Source organism: Oncorhynchus gorbuscha, linkage group LG21 (assembly GCF_021184085.1).
Source record: "Oncorhynchus gorbuscha isolate QuinsamMale2020 ecotype Even-year linkage group LG21, OgorEven_v1.0, whole genome shotgun sequence".
In the NCBI taxonomy this organism is placed as follows: domain Eukaryota; kingdom Metazoa; phylum Chordata; class Actinopteri; order Salmoniformes; family Salmonidae; genus Oncorhynchus; species Oncorhynchus gorbuscha.
This window is the reverse complement of record NC_060193.1, coordinates 17,468,670-17,489,426: the sequence shown is the minus strand read 5'-3', so window position 1 is coordinate 17,489,426 and position 20,757 is coordinate 17,468,670. Positions and strand designations below refer to the sequence as shown.

Genomic DNA, 20,757 nt, shown 5'->3' with positions numbered 1-20,757 from the left:
GTCCAAAAGGCTTCGGAGTCAGTCCCTGCTTACAGAGGTGTAGCCTACAGTCGTGCCTGAAATTGAATTTTATGAATGCCCATCTATGTGGTAAACCATTTGTAAAACACAAAAAAACGACGTCCGGACAGGACCAAAAAAAAACGTCTTAAAGACGTAGGCTCGTGCTTACTGGAGTGTGGCCTACCATGTCGCCCGCAATGGAATTTTATGAATTCCCATTCATGTGGTAGGTCCACCATTTATAAAACAAGCCGTTGTGTTGGTTTTATTAGTCCTGATTCCTGTGACTAATCAATTTGGCGATTTAATCTTTGAATATCAGAGTTATTTAACTTTATCTGGGTTTATTGCGAGCCTATTTGTAATGTGTTTACACAGTGGGACATTTAGAAGTATTTTATTTTTCGCTATGATCAGCCCGTCAAATTTATGGATATAAACTTCAAACCACTGATGATGACAATCGGGTGAAACTCCTGTACAACAGTTGTGATTGTTCATTCCATATTGTGCATTTGACTTTGACCTGTCCTGTTATTAGGATATGTTGTTAACATTACAGCTCATTTTTTATTTGATTGAGTGCCTTTTAGGTTATTAGCCTATTTGATCGGAGAGAATTGCATGATGTAAAAGGATCCTACATCTTCATACATTTGATCTCCAGCCTGTAGGCTACAGAAAGGGCCACATACTCTTTCTGGCATATTCTCTATCTGCTACATGATTTATGTTAGATACATTTTTTTACTGAAAGTTGGTGTGGCGCTGCAGAGATGAATCTCTCCAACAGCACCCTGGAGAGGCGCTGGGAATAGCCCCCCCCTGCCTTTGACAAAGTGGGCAATGCTTAACAAAGGGCGACATCAGCGCTCACCTAGAAAGCCCATATGTCACCGGTTGAGAGACATTGTTTTTGGGCAGAATTATGTGAGGTTTTATGTGTTGTTGTTGGAGGTGTGTCTTGGTCTGTTTTGGTCAGAAAATGCTGCACTTGTCAATCTGCCTACCTAATGAGCGGACCAGCCAGGGTCCCATGTGTTGGAGCCAAATCCCCATTTTCTTTACTTGTGTTAAATATATTGTTTTAGTCCATTTATACAACTATAAATATAGCTTTATGAATTATGGAGTATAGTTGGAGTTTTTGGTTTTCTATTATGATTAACATGGGTATTTAAAAGCATTATGGAGCATTTCCTGGGCACACCCCTTTTCTCCCCATGTTCCCCTTCCTTTTACCTATATGTTTGTTTTGAAGTATGGGTCTACAAGGCCTCAGGTATGGAGCTACCTCACAGGGGTTTTTGCGCTACGATACGAAGAAAGCTGCTACTAGTCTATACCTTTTGTTTGGAGTTGAAAACTGATCGCTTCGACTATGTTCGTTGATGGAATATTGCCAATGAAATTACCTTTAGTTTGGAAAATAAATGTATGTTTTTACACTATCGGAGCTTTTGACTCCCTGTTCTGTGGTTGCTTTGGAAATGCGTCTGACTAAGTCATTGTCAGGATTTGGCCAGGGTTGTTCCGGTTTTTGGTCACTAGATGCCCCCATTGTGCCTTCTGACCTTTTGTTTTCCCTTGATCCCCATTATTATTTGCACCTGTGCCTCGTTTCCCCTGATTTTATTTAAACCCTTTGTTTTCCTCAGTTCTTTGCTCTGTGTTTGTATGTTAGCACCCAGCCCTAGTACTCTGTGAACTCTTGTTGATCCCGGTAGACTCTCTTGTGGAATTCTGTTTTTTGTTCTTGTTTATTTTTGAGTATCTTTTGAGGCTTTTTTATGCTATACCTTCCACCTTGTGGATTTACCTTTTTGTCTTGGAGGATTACCTTTGTTCTTGTGGAATTCCTTTTGAGGTTGTGGAGTTACATGTTTTCCTGAAGAACTTCACTTTTTACTTCATTAAATACACCGTCTCAAGTACTGCTGTGTCTGCCTCATCTTCTGGGTTCTGCCGACTATTTGTGGCTCAGTTGGTTAAGTGACTGTTTCTCACTCCGGAGACCTGGGTTTGTAACCGGGTCCTGACAGTCATCACATACCTGTGGCCTCAAGGTAAGTTTGGAATTGGATTACAAATTGCCTTCATACCATATTTCATGCGCTGAAATAAAAGATCCCAGAAATGTTCCATACGCACAAAAGGCTTATTTCTCTCCAATTTTGTGCACAAATTTGTTTACATCCCTGTTAGTGAGTATTTCTATTTTGCCAAGATAATCCATCCACCTGACAGGTGTGGCATATTGAGAAGCTGATAAACAGCATGATCATTACACAGGTGCACCTTGTGCTGCAGTTTTGTCACACAACACAATGCCACAGATGTCTCAAGTTTTGAGGGAGAGCGCAATTGGCATGCTGACTGCAGGAATGCCCACCAGAGTTGTTGCCAGAGAATTGAATGTCCATTTCTCTACCATAATCTGCTTCTAACAACGTTTTAGCGAATTTGGCAGTGTGTCCAACCAGTCTCACAACCGCAGACCACGTGTATGACGTCGTGTGGGCGAGTGCTTTGCTGATGTCAACATTGTGAACAGAGCGTCCCATGGTGGGGTTATGGTATGAGCAGGCATAAGCTGTGGACAAACACAATTGCAATTTTCAATGGTCATTTCAATGCACAGATATGCACAGACTGTGACAAGATCCTGAGGCCCATTGTAGTGCCATTCATCCACCGCCATAATCTCATATTTCAGCATGATAATGCACAGCCTCATGTTGCAAGGATCTGTACACAATTCCTGGAAGGTGAAAATGTTCTTCAATGGCCTGTTTTCTCACCAGACATGTCACCCGTTGAGTATGTTTGGGATGCTCTGGATCGACATGCACAACAGTATGTTCCAGTTCTCGCCAATATCCAGCAACTTCGCACAACTATTAAAGAGGAGTGGGACAACATTCTACAGGTTGCAATCAACAGCCTGATCAACTCTATGCGAAGGAGATGTGTTGTGCTGCATGTTCAAATGGTGATAGGATCCTAATTTGACCTGTACTGTCACAGCAAAATAATTCCGCAAAACAGGATTTGAATGTTTAGTCCATAATGTTGCATTCTTGGTGGTTAGGCTATTAGCTGTCCAAAAGCTCCCGGGTGGCGCAGCGGTCGAAGTCATCTCAGTACAAGTGGTGTCACTTTAGTCCCTGGTTTGAATCCAGGCTGCATCACATCTGGCTGTGATTGGGAGTCCCATAGGGCGGTGCACAATTAGCCCAGTGTCGTCCGGGGTAGGCCGTCATTTTAAATAAGAATTTGTTCTTAACTGACTTGCCTAGTTAAATAAAACTACATCTATATAACAGTGTTAATGTGGGTTTTCAGTGAATGGATGCAAATCACAAAGCTCATCCGCAGGAAAATTCTCAGCAATAAAAGTGTGATCAAATGACATTTGTTATAACTGATGGAAATGAGTGTAGGTCTATACCTTATATTCATGCAGCAAGGATGTATGCTACCACAGAGAACTAAAAAGAACACTTATTCTGAAGCCTGGTGTTCCCATGATTATAAAACACTTTCCAAGGAACTTTCTTAAAATGATACGGGTGTTATTATGAATTACCAGCTCTTTTGAATTCAAGACCACTGCCAGGTATATATGTGAATTATCTTGAAGATCACTGATATTTTGCCACATTTTATAAAGATGTATGTTCATTGAATGTACTTACAGAACTACCTAAAATGATCTAGATTTTAGTTTCAAAATCTCACATATGACCAAGAGGGACATGAGGTGTAGTTTGCTTTGCCCTACATGACATGGTAACGCATTGCTGGTTTTCTGAACTCATCAAATAAACACATCTCTCTATGAAATCTTGCGTCTTGTGACGGCCGGCCGCCCAACAACCTGCCCGCTTGACGCTATCCCCTCTCTTCTCCAGACCATTTCCGGAGACCTTCTCCCTTACCTCACCTCGCTCATCAACTCATCCCTGACCGCTGGCTACGTCCCTTCCGTCTTCAAGAGAGCGAGTGTTGCACCCCTTCTGAAAAAACCTACACTCGATCCCTCCGGTGTCAACAACTACAGACCAGTATCCCTTCTTTCTTTTCTCTCAAACTCTTGAACGTGCCGTCCTTGGCCAGCTCTCCCGCTATCTCTCTCTGAATGACCTTCTTGATCCAAATCAGTCAGGTTTCAAGACTAGTCATTCAACTGAGACTGCTCTTCTCTGTATCACGGAGGCGCTCCGCACTGCTAAAGCTAACTCTCTCTCCTCTGCTCTCATCCTTCTAGACCTATCGGCTGCCTTCGATACTGTGAACCATCAGATCCTCCTCTCCACCCTCTCCGAGTTGGGCATCTCCGGCGCGGCCCACGCTTGGATTGCGTCCTACTTGACAGGTCGCTCCTACCAGGTGGCGTGGCGAGAATCTGTCTCCTCATCACGCGCTCTCACCACTGGTGTCCCCCAGGGCTCTGTTCTAGGCCCTCTCCTATTCTCGCTATACACCAAGTCACTTGGCTCTGTCATAACCTCACATGGTCTCTCCTATCATTGCTATGCAGACGACACACAATTAATCTTCTCCTTTCCCCTTCTGATGACCAGGTGGCGAATCGCATCTCTGCATGTCTGGCAGACATATCAGTGTGGATGACGGATCACCACCTCAAGCTGAACCTCGGCAAGACGGAGCTGCTCTTCCTCCCGGGGAAGGACTGCCCGTTCCATGATCTCGCCATCACGGTTGACAACTCCATTGTGTCCTCCTCCCAGAGCGCTAAGAACCTTGGCGTGATCCTGGACAACACCCTGTCGTTCTCAACTAACATCAAGGCGGTGGCCCGTTCCTGTAGGTTCATGCTCTACAACATCCGCAGAGTACGACCCTGCCTCACACAGGAAGCGGCGCAGGTCCTAATCCAGGCACTTGTCATCTCCCGTCTGGATTACTGCAACTCGCTGTTGGCTGGGCTCCCTGCCTGTGCCATTAAACCCCTACAACTCATCCAGAACGCCGCAGCCCGTCTGGTGTTCAACCTTCCCAAGTTCTCTCACGTCACCCCGCTCCTCCACTCTCTCCACTGGCTTCCAGTTGAAGCTCGCATCCGCTACAAGACCGTGGTGCTTGCCTACGGAGCTGTGAGGGGAACGGCACCTCAGTACCTCCAGGCTCTGATCAGGCCCTACACCCAAACAAGGGCACTGCGTTCATCCACCTCTGGCCTGCTCGCCTCCATACCACTGAGGAAGTACAGTTCCCGCTCAGCCCAGTCAAAACTGTTCGCTGCTCTGGCCCCCCAATGGTGGAACAAACTCCCTCACGACGCCAGGACAGCGGAGTCAATCACCACCTTCCGGAGACACCTGAAACCCCACCTCTTTAAGGAATACCTAGGATAGGATAAAGTAATCCTTCTCACCCCCTCCCCCTTAAAAGATTTAGATGCACTATTGTAAAGTGGCTGTTCCACTGGATGTCATAAGGTGAATGCACCAATTTGTAAGTCGCTCTGGATAAGAGCGTCTGCTAAATGACTTAAATGTAAATGTAAATGTAAAAAATATTATATTCAAAGTACAATTAAACCACTGCAATATAATATCTGATATGTTAGCAAAGAAAATAAAGTGCATGTTGTACAAATGATTTAACTTTTTTGTGTTTTACAATATTCCATAGAAGAAGGCTCAGAGACATCTGTCTAGTCCAGGCAGTGTTTGTAGTAGTTTAAAGAAGGTGTCCAGTAATAGTGGGTGTGGAGTCTGTTGCCATGGGGAGGGCACATCACTACTTAACTCAGTGCAGGGTATTAGTGGGCGTGCATGCACACAGGGCTCACCTCTTTGCCCTCAACACCAGGGTCTCAGTCTAGGAAGAAATAGAGGCAATGCCATGTTAGTGAGCACCAGTCTGAGTAAACCTTATAAACAAGACTGAAACATTACTTTGTCCATTAACTTATAGAGAACGGAACTGTGTCTTTACGCTCACAATCCAACCCCCCCCCCCCCCCCGAGACACACACACCCGCGGGGTTGGAAGCAATGGGTCAGCTGCAGTGCAGCGCCTCTGGAGCAATTGTAGGGGGTTAAGTGCCTTGCTCATGGGCACAACGGCAGGCAACTTATAGAAGAACTGTACAGATGAACTTTTGACCAAGACGGACGACGACAGCAAGACTTAGAAATCTCACCGGAGAAAGCATCTGAGCAAGTGAAACAGTATGTTTAACCCATGTACATATCTGATGGTGTCTGGCCAAAAAGAGTAGGACATGTCATATTGTTTTTGGCCAGACACCATCAGATGCGTGTACTACAGATACTAAGACAGAGGGGCGCTGTTTGACGCTTTCCCTGATGAAAGATTCGGCCTCTTGCAAATTGAAGGAAACTTATGAAACACGGCTAGACAAGAATGAGAAATCATTTATTTAAAATAAATGTTGACTGGGTTCTGTTGGCATCCATGTTTCCATGCCCCTTTGTAGGCTGAATGTCATTACACTTATGGTGTTTGTAAAAGATATCCCTTTCCGTTCAAATGGCAGGTGCACAATCCACTCTTTCGGATGCTGGACTTATTTCAGAGTAGACAAGCGTACGCAGGGAACCTACTTAACCTTCTATTTAAAAAAATATCCTGTTAAGAAATAGAGACCCCATGAATATCACAGTATAATTAACACTCTGGATGGCACATTAAGTGAATTTACTGTTGTACGGGTAAAAAAAAGAATGAGCTTGAATGCAAACACTCTAACAAGATTTTGAAATGAATTTATGATTTACTTGAACAGGGAAATATCTCAAACCTAAGCTGAAGCATTTCATGTATTGCACCATCATAATTATATAGATCAAAATCCACCTTCCATCGATTAAGGTTCGTAATGACTAGGTTAAAAATCTGCCGATGTGCCATTGAGCACTTAACCCTAGTTCCTCCTGTAACTCACTCTGGATAAGAGCATTTTCTAAAAGACTAGAAATGTAAATGTATATGTTATGGCCCCCCTAAACTGGGTCTGTGCCCCACCTTGGCCACTCCATTGAAAATGTACTGGACACACCACTGATCAGTGGTTAAAGTGGAAATGAAATAGGTACTGGTACTCATTTTGGGGGCTGGAAGTCTTCGTTTAGATGGTGGTACTCATAACATAATAAAGCCAATAGCCTATTCTATATCAGGTGCCAGTTCTCAATCTATAGACAAATTGGAGGTGGACAGCTCCAGCCCACTTCAAGCACTGAGTATATGCAATAGTGTTTACACTGTACTTACAAGAATAATTACAATGTAACATAAGGTGTAACTGAAACAGAGAGGGATAGGAACTGTTACCTGGGCATCGAGCTTGAAAGCAGTTTTCTTGAGGTCTTGCAGTGCCCCCTGCATGAATTCAAATCCATGGCAGTCCACACAGGGACGTCCTGCAAGACAATGAGACAAAATACAATAATAGTGTTCAGTATGATTAATTATATATAGGTTACTGCATTTGTGAAAACAAAATGAATATCTGAAGACTTTTAGATTTACAAGTAATACCTTATATGCTGCTACACTTCATCAATTAATGGCTGTTCTCAATTGGTAAACTATCGATTAGGCAATCAAATTGGATTTTGTGTAGGTATAATAAATCTTACATTTTTTCTATCTATGCACAATAGTCATCGGCACAACAGTAACACACGCACATTGTGTGTATTTGCAAAAAGAACAAATACAATAAAACCTATTAAATAAAACCACTTACTTTCGGCAGGTATTGCCGTCCCTGTCTCCTGCTCGCCAAAACCTGGCCTAAAAGACAGCGGCTGCACGGCTAAGAGCAGCATCACCGCTTTCAAATAGCCGCTCGATGCCATACTGCGGTGCATCATGTCCAGAGGAAGACCTGGCAAACGGAGAGAGCGAATTGCAGCTTTTGAAACTTTAGGGTAGGCAGCTATCATATTACGAAGGATTGGTAGGCTAGATGAAAATGACTGTAGGCTATGTTTGCTCAGCGAAAGACTCACTAGGGGGGTCCCAAGTGGCGCAGCGGTCTAAGGCACCGCATCTCAGTGCTATAGGCATCACTACAAACACCCTGGTTTGAATCCAGGCTGTATCACAACCGGCGGTGATTGGGAGTCCCATAGGGCGGCGCACAATTGGCCAAATGTCGTCCGGGTTTGGCCGGTGTAGACTGTCATTGTAAATAATAATTTGTTCTTAACTGACTTGCCTAGTTAAATAAAAGTTCAATTTATAAATAGAAAAATACATGTTTACATAGGCCTACTGTTTTACCCACTTCATATGCATATACATACTTCATTTTATTCAAGGCTCATCCTATATAACATACTGTAAATATTGTCTATTTCATCCTATATAACATATACTGTCTATTTCACACCATTATATAGGCCTACATACACATATATATAGATGTTTATATATCGAACCAGGGACCCTCTGCACACATCAACAACTGCCTCCCACGAAGCATTGTTTTACATTTACATTTAAGTCATCGTCACCCATAGCTTCACAAAAGCCGCGGCTTTGCAGAGCAAGGGGAACAACTACCTCAACCGCTCAGAGAGAGTGACGTCACTGATTGAAACGCTATTAGCGCGCACCCCGCTAACGAGCTAGCCATTTCACATCGGTAATAGAAGCATTCAAATCTAGGCCTACTCACTGTGTGTGATAATGAAGAGACGATTCTGTTTAATATGAATGGGCAGAAAGCGCATGCGTATAAAACCCTCTGTAAATTAGGCGAACGGATTGTCCCTCCCGAAAGCACATAAAATGATGCTAAATTGTTTTATTCATTGCAAATGAAATGTTGGCCTCTCTGGTTCGCTATGTTGGTCACGTGTCTTATAGGCTAATTTAATCACAGCACTAATGTTAGCATCTTTAGTTGCATAACCTTAAAGATGTAAAAAATGAATCACTAGCCACTTTAAACAATACCACTTAATATAATGTTTACATACCCTACATTACTCATCTCATATGCATATACTGTACTCGATACCATCTACTGCATCTTGCATATGTCGTTCGGCCATCGCTCATTCATATATCTTTATGTACATATTTTTCATCCCTTTATAAGGTAGTTGTGAAATTGTTAGGTTAGATTACTCATTGGTTATTACTGCATGGTCGGAACTAGAAGCACACGCATTTCGCTACACTTCGCATTAACATCTGCTAAGCATGTGTATGTGACAAATAACATTTGATTTGAGATACAGTAATTGTTGTACAATAATATTCCTACAGGCCTGTCTATTTTAATAAATTATTTAGTTGCATAACTCTAACACGCGAAATGAATGGTAAATAAATGCAATGCTGTTGTACACCTCAAGTGTTCTGTAAAGTAATTATTTCAAAAGGCCCTGTAAAATAATATTTTTGAGGACAGGTAAGAGAGAGGTGAGTTTATTTTGCTCTCCCCGATATGAACATGTGGGTGGGTCCTAACAGTTCTGTTTTCTTAGGTAGCCTGTTAAAATGCCCGAACTCAATACACTTCTTTTTCCAAGATGGCGTCGATGAAGGACAGCGACACCGGTCTGTGGCTCCATAATAAACTAGGATCAACAGACGAGCTTTGGGCGCCTTCTAGTATTGCTTCACTCCTCACCGTTTCAGTTATCGACAATATACGGTTGTGTTTTTCGAGTTTGTCGCCTCCAGTTAAGCTAAAACTCTTGCTAGGGATGCTGCATCTTCCCAGGCGGACTGTTGACGAGGTGGGTAACGTTACGCGGGTTGATATGACTGATTGAGCACTAGGTAGCTAGTTTAAATGGGATTATGCAACAGGCAGCCTTGACCGAGTTTCTAGCTGATGTTTCCTGAGCGGGAAGTATAGTTGTAACGTCAATGGACACTATGCTTACAAGCTGTTTCAAATGTATACTTAGCTAGTTAGCCGCAGATATGGCGATGCAGACAGTCAACATCATTACATAGTGTTCTCTACTCAAGTTAAACCATCGATAGCCAGCAGTCCGCATCGATCGCTTCCTTGGTTAGCTAGATAGCTGCTAACGTCAGCTGTGTAGGTAAGCGTCTACAGACCGGAGGTAGCTAACTATCGCGGCTAGGCTAATTCTGTCCAGTCGTATGTTTTCTGTTTTGTTTACCTAATGCACATGCCTTCTGTTCATAAACACTACGTTAGTTAGCTAACCTAAAATGTAACATTGGACCTGTTTGTAGTGTAGTCGTATTTGAAATCTGATTTGTCTGAGAATCATTGAAATGCTGAACTTGTCAGAGTTTTGTCAGTCAGGTGGTTTTGCTTTTTATATATATATGTATTTTAGTTCACCTTTTGTTTAACCAGGTAGGCCAGTTGAGAACTGTGACCTGGCCATGATAAAGCAAAGCAGTGTGACACAAACACAGAGATACACATGGAATAAACAAACCTACAGTCAATAACACAATAGAAACGTCTATATACAGTGTGTGCAAATGAGGTAAGATTAGGGAGGTAAGGCAATAAATAAGCCATAGTGACGAAATAATTACAATTGAGCAATTAAACACTGGAGTGATAGATGTGCAGAAGATGAATGTGCACTGGGGTGCAAAGGAGCAAATAAATAACAATCTGGGGATGAGGTAGTTGGGTGGGCTATTTACAGATGGGCTATGTACAGATACAATGATCTGTAAGCTCTTCTGACAGCTGATGCTTAAAGTTAGTGAGGGAGATATGAGTTTCCAGCTTCAGTGATTTTGCAATTCGTTCCAGTTATTGGCAGCAGAGAACTGGGAGGAAAGGCGGCCAAATGAGGAATTGGTTTTGGGGATGACTAGTGAAATATACCTGCTGGAGCGCATGCTACTGGTGGGTGCTGCTATTGTGACCAGTGAGCTGAGATAAGGCGGGGCTTTACCTAGCAAAGACTTATAGATGACCTGGAGCCAGTGGGTTTGGGGACGAATTTGAAGCGAGGGCCAGCCAATGAGAGCATACAGGTCACAGTGGTGGGTAGTATATGGGGCTTTGGTGACAAAACGGATGGTACTGTGATAGACTCCATCCAATTTACTGAGTGGAGTGTTGGAGGATATTTTGTAAATGACATCGCCAAAGTCAAGGATCGGTAGGATAGTCAGTTTTACGAGGGTATGTTTGGCAGCATGAGTGAAGGAGGCTTTGTTGCGAATTCTAGATTTCATTTTGGATTGGACTGCCAGGTAGTGCCATTTTGGAGGGTGTAACCAGCGAGCTAGCTAGGTCACAATTCCAAACTAGTGGGAGATGGTCTTTTAAATAGTTGTTGCTCTATTTTAAATCAGCTATCAACAGTTAAACTTTCTATTAAGCTTTGTTAAATAAATCTCAACTGGTCTACAACCGGTGTTGTAAACCAGGTGTATTCCATAAAATGTCTCGACATTGCTTTGTTTACCCATTCTACTTCCGTGATTAATACCGGTAAGCGATTGAATTAGCTACATGTAGGCTATACAGTTAGACTTGTCACTTCCATTTTTTATGATCATAACAAAATCAGTATCTCCTGCCATATATTATCTCTAAAATTAGTCCAAAGTTCTTTGCACTCCTAAGTTTCATCCAATGGAGTCGGCTCTGGTTGACATTCTGCACCACAGAAGCTGTAGCTTCTATGTGCGATTGAATATACCTTATTGTTCATTTACATGGAAATTCATTTTGTGCGATCAGAATACAAATACACAAAAACACTGGAAAGTTAATAGGGCTGCATTTACATAGGCAGCCCAATTTAAGATAATTTTTTCCACTAATCAGATTTTTATCAGAGCTGATCTGATTAGACCAGTTAGTGGATAAAAGATCAGAATTTGGCTGTCAGTTTAAATGCTGCCTTTAAAAAATATTTTTTTAGCTTAACGCACACATTCACAGTCCCTGCAGCCTTCTGTCCGACCATATATTGGACCTATGTCCCACTGTTCAGCAGCCTGGTGGCTGATGTAATGAAACTTGCCTTGCTCCTATTCTTGCTGAACAGTGGGACCTTATATCTCCTTCTGGAGGACAGCAGCTCAAAACATTGGACCAGATTGTGTGCAGGGTTCTCTATGATGCGCCTGGCCTTGAAGAGTCCTGCACTGCAGCCTGCTGAGCTTGGAACCTAGGTTTAAGGGCCTCCCAATGATGGCCTTGTAAGGCAATTGACAGCCCACCATACCAGGCCAGGAAACAAAGTCAGTACACTCTCTATATGGCAGGAGTAGTACAGTGGCGGTCGGTGCCGTTTATGATGAGGACATTTTTATATTTTTTATTAGTTTGGCCTTATTTCTATTACAGCATATTGGATGACTGCCATTCATATTCCATTCACCATGGTCAATGTCAAATTGATAGGTTTAGGATACTACATAATACACAATTTCCCCTATACCCATCATGAGGTTGCTACAACCTAGACAATGAATGAACGTTTACAACGTAGGTGGACATAGGTCGAGAGAAATGAGGTGACAGACAGTGACACATTCAATACTGCCTTGCACACTCTTGCGTGCATCTAGCTTACATAGGGTGTAATCATTAGTCCAACAGGTGCAAACAAGAGTTTCTATTGGACAGATTCAGGTACGTTTATCCCCGTTTTGTTCCGTTTGCTTCCGTTTAAGAAACGTTTTCAACAGAATCTGTGGATTGAATACACCCCTGATCACGTGTAAACCCAGTTCACTTTCATAGCAGCCACGTTGTATTCCTTCTGGCATCTATGCGCTCGCCTCCTCTCACCCTTTCCCTTCGTTTGTGGACTTCAATGCATCGGCTGTATGTGACCAGCCGAAAAAACCTTTCCAAGCCAAACCATATGATAACCGCTAAACATAGCCTACATCGTTGTCACCTTATGGGGCGGCAGGGTAGCCTAGTGGTTAGACCAGTAACCGAAAGTTTGCAAGTTCAAACCCCCGAGCTGACAAGGTACAAATCTGTCGTTCTTCCCCTGAACAGGCAGTTAACCCACTGTTCCTAGGCTGTCATTGAAAATAAGAATTGGTTCTTAACTGACTTGCCTAGTTACATAAAGGTAAAATAAAAACATTAAAACATTAGAGTAACCATAGTCAGCATAGCTAACAGAACTAAAGCATTAGTAAACCTACTTCAATCATGCAGTAACGTTAGTGTATAGTCAGTAAGCAGTTTAGCGCTTACACCAGCTGGCCCCGGTGGCAATAAATGAGTAAAACCAAAAATGTACCAGTTCCCGAGCTGTGTTGGACAGTCATAGCATCCATCTGTTTGAGTAGGCTAAACTAGCTAGCTGCATTTGCTAGCTAAGTTCTTTTTTATTTTTTTATTTTATGAATTTGTTCAAAAGTGTTCATCTATTGTCTTTTTCCTCTCTGAGTCAACTACTCACCACATGTTATGCACTAAACTGCTAGCTAGTTGTAGCTTATGCTTGCAGTACTAGATTCATTCTCTGATCCTTTGATTTGGTGGACATGTCAGTTCATGCTGCAAGAGTTCTGATAGGTTGGCGGATGTTCTCCGGAAGTTGTCATAATTACTGTGTAGGTTTATGGAGTGGGGTGAGAACCATGAGCCTCCTAGGTTTTGTATTGAAGTCAATGTACTCAGAAGACGACAGAAGCTAGATGTCCTCTGGCCACACCATGGTGCTACCCTACAGGGTGCTGTTGAGGCTGCTGTAGACTTTATATACATATATTCGAATTCCGTTCCCTGCTCTAACCTCCATATCCACCCTCTGCCCCTACACACTCTACCCCATGGAGATTCTAGGTTCAGTTTATTTCCATACCTTGTTCTATACCATTTGTATAAACTTCTTAAGGCCTACTGTGAGCCATGCATGCATGTAAAGCCTAAAAACACATTACCATTCCACAAGATTGGACAATAGTTTTTGAATCTTGCCCTCCACACTTCCACAATCTCCCTGACCCTATCTGTGCAGATGAAGGAGGCCCTGTCCGAGATCATCCAGCTGGCCACGGTGGACTCTGAGCCCTGGGTACTGATGGTGGCAGACATCCTAAAGTCCTTCCCTGAGACGGGCTCCCTCAACCTGGACCTGGAGGAGCAGAACCCCAATGTACAGGACATCCTGGGGGAGCTCCGGGAGAAAGGTGGGTACACTACCGTATGTCAGGAGTCACTAGTCAAGGGGGGAAATGAGAACAGCAGGAGTCATTGAGGTTCATGGTTCTAGCGTTGTCACTGGAATGAATGATTTTGGAAAATGTTTTTTTTTGTTTTTGTGCCCATTTCAAATGGGATGCATTTTCCAGCATGTTGGTGCTGCTCTACAATCACCTGTTGATTGGCCGTCTATCAGAGTGGAGAATCGTTTTGTATTCAGTACATGAGCGGTGAATTGCTGAGCTCTAGACTACTTGTCATTATGCACTTTTTATTTATCACCTGTGCACATGTATGTAGAGGTACTGGTTGGTTATAGCATGATGCAGACAGGCATGTGTACTAACAGCTTTCGCTTGCCCTTTGGGGTCTAGGTCGAGTTACTGTAAAAACACTGTCGGCTGCTGATGTAAAAAGGGCTTAATTAAGCTTTCAAGATCCATTTAGAGATGTAATAAACAAGAAAATAAATGCTTTTGATTGCTCTCCTCCCTGCAGTGAGTGAGTGTGAGGCGTCAGCCATGCTCCCTCTGGAGTGCCAGTACCTGAACAAGAGCGCCCTGACCACGCTGGTGGGCCCACTCACTCCCCCCGTCAAACACTTCCAGCTGAAGAGGAAGCCCAAGAGTGCCACGCTCAGGGCAGAGCTGCTGCAGAAATGTAAGATAAAACACTTCACTCCATCCAAGTGTACATGACAAGAGTCTAAAATGGCCACCTCGTCTCTTCACCTCAATCTCCGCATCTTCATCTGGGGACAAATGTATCGAACGTATCAGATTAGTAGTGCTGATCTGGGATCAGGTCCCCCTCCTGTCCATTTACTGTTATTAGTGCAGATGAAGGAAAGCAGATGAGAAAAGGAAGCCACTTTAGACTGTTGAAATGCCTCCCTGTGTTTCAGGTCTCCTCTCCTTTGTGCTAATTTTACAGAAAGTTGAATGGTCTTTTTGTCACATTGATGAATGGTCATGACTCATGTTAATTGCGGCACTCGCTGGAAAACAAACATGAGCGTTTCTTATTGGACAAGTTAATGTAGTCCCTCCCTGTTTGTCAGTTTTCTTCTGTCAGGTGCCTAATGAACAGCACCCTTGGGTATATTCACTAGGAGCCTAACGGAAGCAAACAGGATGAAACGAGGAAGGACCTACTGGAGTTGGTCCATTTGAAAATGTTATTTTATTTTAAAAATGTTTTCTGTTGCTAAATGTTATGCTACAATGTTCACTGATTTAATACACCCCATTGGCTCATTGTTATTGTTTTGTCAGCCACAGAGACTGCTCAACAGCTGAAGAAGACAGCGGGAGTGCCTTTCCACGCTAAAGGAAGAGGCCTGGTCAAGAAGATGGACACCACCAGTGAGTTTGACACACTTCTTGTTGTTGCCAAGACTAAGCCTATGAGCACTTACACCATTTATACCAGGGTTTAGCCTGTAATTGAAATGAATAGCGCAAGAGATGCTGCTACAGCGCCTCAATCAAGTCATTTGTTGCTGCTGGAGTGAAACATGCTTTTATTAGCACAATCATTGTGGAACAATTCTAAATGTAATTGTGTGTTAAAAAAAACTTTTGATGGCAACGATTCCACATAGCTACAGCAAATGGCTTCCTCGTTGTGTAGTATGTGGACCCCAGGAAACGCATGCTCCAAAAACACCAAAATACCTCATTTTAGAAATGTAAAAGCTCTCAGTATTGTGATGCAAGTTCTTTTAGATGTTGTACATATTGAATTGTTATATTTGCAATGTTCTATTCCGTTCTGTTGCGGGGGAAAAATTTTTATCCTTTAATTGTTTGAAACCTGAACATTTAACTGTATATAACAGGGCATGTCTTACCTTCAAAGTATCCTGTATCCAAAATCTGACCAAACATGGAGGCAATTATTTTATAAAGAATTCCATATGCCAATGAAACCAGTAGTCTATTTCTCTCATGTTCTATTTGTTTCCTTCAATGTCCAGTATCCAAAAGTAGAATCCTGGTCATATTAGCAGCGCGTGTGCAGTGCGCTTTTGACAGTGTTTTCCCACTAATTGCATTATGGAATGAACATTCGCGTGTAGCCAATTGCCTTGTGCAACTGGATTCTGGAATTCCTGACAGGCTGCCCCCAGGTTGTGAAGGTAGGCACCTCATCTACACGGATTCTCAACATGGCCCCACAAGGGTGTGTCCTCAGTCCCCTCCTGTATTCCCTGTATACCCACGACTGCGTGGTCTCGGAGTTCCAATTCCATAAAGTTCACTGACGACACGACAGTAGTTGGCCTGATTTACCAACTACAACGAGACAGCCTACAGGGAGGTGGTAGGCACTCTGACGGCATGGTGCCAGGTAAACAACCTCTCCCTCAAATGTTAGCAAAACAAAAGTGCTGATTTGTGGACTTCAGGAGGAACCAGGCTGGACATGCCCCCATCACCATCAACTGGGCTGCCGTGGAGACAGTCAATAACTTCAAATTCTTCAGCGTACATATCTCAGAGAAGCAGAAATGGTCTAACCACTGGGACACCGTAGTGAAAAAGGCACGACAGAGACTCTTAAACAGGATGCTGAATAAATCCACCATCGAGAGCATACTGTCGGGCTGGGTCACCGCCTGGTGCGGAAACTCCACTGCCGCGGACCGCAGGACTCCTTAGATGGCGATACGTGCAGCTGAAAGCACCAGGTGTCACAGGAAGGCCAAAAAGATCATCAGGGACCCCAGCCACCCAAACCATGCCCTGTTCAATCATTCAGACGTGGCCAGACTGGATAATAGTTTCTACCCTCAGACCATCAGGCTGCTGAATATCCACCACTAGTCAGCTCTCTGCTCCAGCCTCCCCACTGCTACTCCCACATGGATATTTTCCCCCAACTACTCCCCCTATGGACATTTCCCACTGTCAATGGTCACTTACATTACCTGCTGCTCCCCCACCCCTGCTACTCCTGCTATGGACATTCCCCCCCTTACCCCAATAGCGTGCATAACTGTTGCAGTTGTTAATGTGTATATTATGTATTTTTGTACATATTTAGTTTTTATTTCACTTGGTCCCCACACCCCCCTCAATGGTCACATTGCTCTCCCTATGGTCTTTATTCTGCCTCCACCCCAATATGATGTTTTTATTCATCACTGCTACAGTTATGATGTGGATATAGTGCTATTTGTTTTTTTGCATGATTTTATTTCACTTAGTCCTGCATCACACCTGCAACCTGTACATGTGACTATTAAACAATCTGTATCTGTGCATCGCTGCACTTTATGATGTGAAGAAATTATAGTTATTCAACTTAAGCTAAACGTTCTGATCTGTCGCGTCAGATTCATTGCTTTTTAGCAGGTTTTTTAAAAGTATCTTCGGCCTACTGGTTGTATGAATTGGGCTCCATCGCCCCACAACTGCCCCAGTGTCTGTTTTGGAATAGGACATTTCTTTGTCACACAGAACGACAAGCTGACAAATAGAGTAGGTCAACATTTCTACTATGGGAGATAGACATACGCTAGTGATTTTGCTGTTCGTTACTCGTCTTGTTGGCTGAGGAAAAGGAAATGTGGACAGTTATTCTAGCATCTTCAAATTGCATCCTTGAGTTGCATGTTTGGTTCAGATGAACTACCATACTCTAAATGTGATTTTCTGTCATTTTGAGCACTGTGGGTGGACGCCCTAATCGGGTTACACACCCAATGCAGTCTGGTAAATTTCTCAAATGTCCGGTCAATGTAAATGCTGCCAGTCAAATGTCCGGCGCCACATTTTCATAACGGAAAACCTGACTAATACCCACTGGTATCTGAGTGGTTGCTGAGATCATGTTATCATGTTTTCTACCCTTCCTTCCAGCACCCCTGAAGGGGATCCCCAAAGCCCCGTTCCGCAGCCCCACCACCCCCAGCATGTTCAGCCCCCCCAGCAACCGCACACCCATCGCCCCAGCACGGACACCCCTGCGCAAGGAGAGGGGGGTCAAGGTGACTAAGGGGGCTTAACAAGTGGCATGGGCTGTGTCCCAAATGGCACCCTATTCCCTACATAGTGTGTGTTCAAATGTGTCAAGAGAAGCTGATGCACATTATTCTCTGTTCCCCAGTTGTTAGACATCTCAGAGCTGGATATGGTGGGAGCTGGTAGAGAGGCAAAGAGGAGAAGAAAGACTTTGGGTAACTGCCTTTTCTATTTCCATCTACCCCTCTCTAGCTAGCAGTCTTCACTGTTGCTCACCATCCTTCAGACTCACTGACTCTTATTTAATGATTATGTGCTAGTGGTATTTGCTACAACATTCAGGACAAGAGAAGTTGAAATTGTTTAGAAAAGTTGAATGTCTTCACATATGGCCCTGTCTCTGTGTGTACAGAAACAGAGGCTGGGGAGAAGGCTGCTAAAGAGGAGGCTGTGGTGGAGAACGCTACACCAGACTATGCTGCTGGACTGGTATCTACACAGGTAGGAATACTCACTCACTCGGCGTCATTCACACACACTCACTAACTCACACAATGTAATGCAACTTATACAGAGGTATTGACCCAGTTCTCCTGTGTTTCAGAAACTGGGTGCGTTGAACAACGAGAGTGCTCTGCCGTCTACGAGCTACCTGCCGTCTACCCCCAGTATGGTCCCCTCCTCCTCCTACATTCCCAGTTCAGAGACACAGCCAGGTGAGAGAGACGCCTACAGAGCTGTTACTCAGATCTCAGGGTAACCCTCCATTTGGCTAGCCTGGGTATCAGTCGGTTTGTGCTAACATTCCACTCCTTGTACTCCAGACACATTTTCTGTAGTTACTCCTATCCAATCTTCTCAGATTGTTTCATGTCGATAACTGGGTCTTCATTCTAGCGAACGCAGGTGGTTTGGGACGTGATGCCCTGCAGTCGGGTCGCCAGCCTGAGGAGTCAGCCACGCCCGTCGCTGCCGCCACCACCACCACCCTCCCGGGCCAGTTCAAACAGAGGACGCCCATGTATAACGCCAGCAACACTGCCACCAGCCCCACCGCCCCCGCCTCGCCCAGCACGCCAGCCAGCACCCCTGCCAGCAGCAACGGCCCCCCGGCCGCCGCCACCGCCACGCAGCCCGAGACCCCCACCACACAGCCCCCAACGCCCACGCCCCAGCAGCCCCAGCCCAAGAAGAACCTCTCGCTCACGGTGAGTTGGCTCAAGGCATCATTGGGACTTCCAATATCCACACTAGTATTCTACTTAGAATTAGGCATTATATTGGGTGAGCGTTCTAATCTGGACTACTTACGATGTGAGACTGCTATGCCGCTGTGTGTGTAACCTCTGCGCCGCTGTGTGTGTAACCTCAGAGAGACCAGATGTATGCTGCTCAAGAAATGTTCAAGACGGCCAACAAGGTTACCAGACCAGAGAAAGCACTCATCCTGGGCTTCATGGCTGGATCCAGAGGTACTGTACTGCTTTCTGCAAAATACTCCCTCATTTTAGTAAAAAGTAATAGCTTTTTGCAATGGATTATGAATATTCCCTGGAGTATGTCCAATGTTTTAGTAATGTGTTCGACTGGGATGTGGATATGTGCAAGCCCTCTGGTGGGGGTCGAATCTAAGCCTAACTGGCTATTTAGTCATGTGTACACAAACACACCTTCCAACACTCTTACCCTCACTACTAGTTGAAAATGTCTGACTTCTACCATATCAGCACACATCTCTAACTGATCTATCCCCTCCTCCAGGGAACCCTTCTACCATAACACTCTAGAACATCTAACTGATCTATCCCCTCCTCCAGAGAACCCTTCTACCATAACACTCTAGAACATCTAACTGATCTATCCCCTCCTCCAGAGAACCCTTCTACCATAACACTCTAGAACATCTAACTGATCTATCCCCTCTTTCTCCAGAGAACCCTTCTACCTTAACACTCTAGAACATCTGACTGATCTATCCCCTCTTTCTCCAGAGAACCCTTCTACCTTAACACTCTAGAACATCTGACTGATCTATCCCCTCTTTCTCCAGAGAACCCGTGTCCGGAGCAGGGGGACATTATCCAGATAAAGCTGAGTGAACACACAGAGATCCTGCCCAAGGCAGATGGCACGGGCAGCACCACCATGCTGGTGGACACAGTGTTTGAGATGAACTACTCCACAGGACAGTGGACCCGCCTCAAGAAGTACAAACCAATCACCAATGCCTCCTGAGGTGGCTGCTGGCCTGCCTGACGGGACTAAACATACATGCATACATGCATGCATCAACACACAGACCAAATCCTCCTCTGGTAGACAGGGACTTGTCTCACACACACACACACTTGTGCATACACATGGGCCAAATTCAGTGCGTGAGGGGCTAGGGAGGATTGCGTGGGAGGGATAGGGGGTACAGGTTAAGGGGGGTATGGCTCACTCTTTCAAAGTTCCTGCATTGACAGGCAGGGGTATCCTCAAGACTTTTCCCCCATTGGTTTGTTTCTCTGTTTTGTTTATATGTCCCCTGAGATTCATGAATGTTTGTTAAGGGGAGGGGTACAAAGTTGTACCTTATTTTGATAAGACAACTGTTAACACTTGCTTTACTATTAAAGGTACAAGCATGCCACATTA

The 20,757-nt window shown here is 44.1% G+C and overlaps 2 protein-coding genes across 2 annotated transcripts; one reads left to right on the top strand and one right to left on the bottom strand.

Moving 5' to 3' along the window:
- Positions 1-5,630: 5,630 nt before the first annotated feature.
- On the bottom strand, positions 5,631-8,181 carry LOC124007686 (neuropeptide-like protein C4orf48 homolog). The gene is made up of 4 exons (XM_046318375.1): positions 8,016-8,181; positions 7,751-7,891; positions 7,333-7,421; positions 5,631-5,853 (listed from the first exon to the last, which is right to left on the bottom strand). Exons 1-4 carry the CDS (start codon positions 8,134-8,136, stop codon positions 5,821-5,823), a joined length of 384 nt encoding a protein of 127 aa, XP_046174331.1. The 5' UTR covers positions 8,137-8,181; the 3' UTR covers positions 5,631-5,820.
- Positions 8,182-9,519: 1,338 nt separating this feature from the next.
- LOC124008101 (negative elongation factor A-like) lies at positions 9,520-20,757 on the top strand. The gene is made up of 11 exons (XM_046319075.1): positions 9,520-9,758; positions 13,965-14,136; positions 14,648-14,809; positions 15,424-15,513; positions 18,016-18,143; positions 18,263-18,332; positions 18,530-18,618; positions 18,722-18,833; positions 19,015-19,325; positions 19,490-19,589; positions 20,168-20,757. Exons 1-11 carry the CDS (start codon positions 9,549-9,551, stop codon positions 20,350-20,352), a joined length of 1,629 nt encoding a protein of 542 aa, XP_046175031.1. The 5' UTR covers positions 9,520-9,548; the 3' UTR covers positions 20,353-20,757.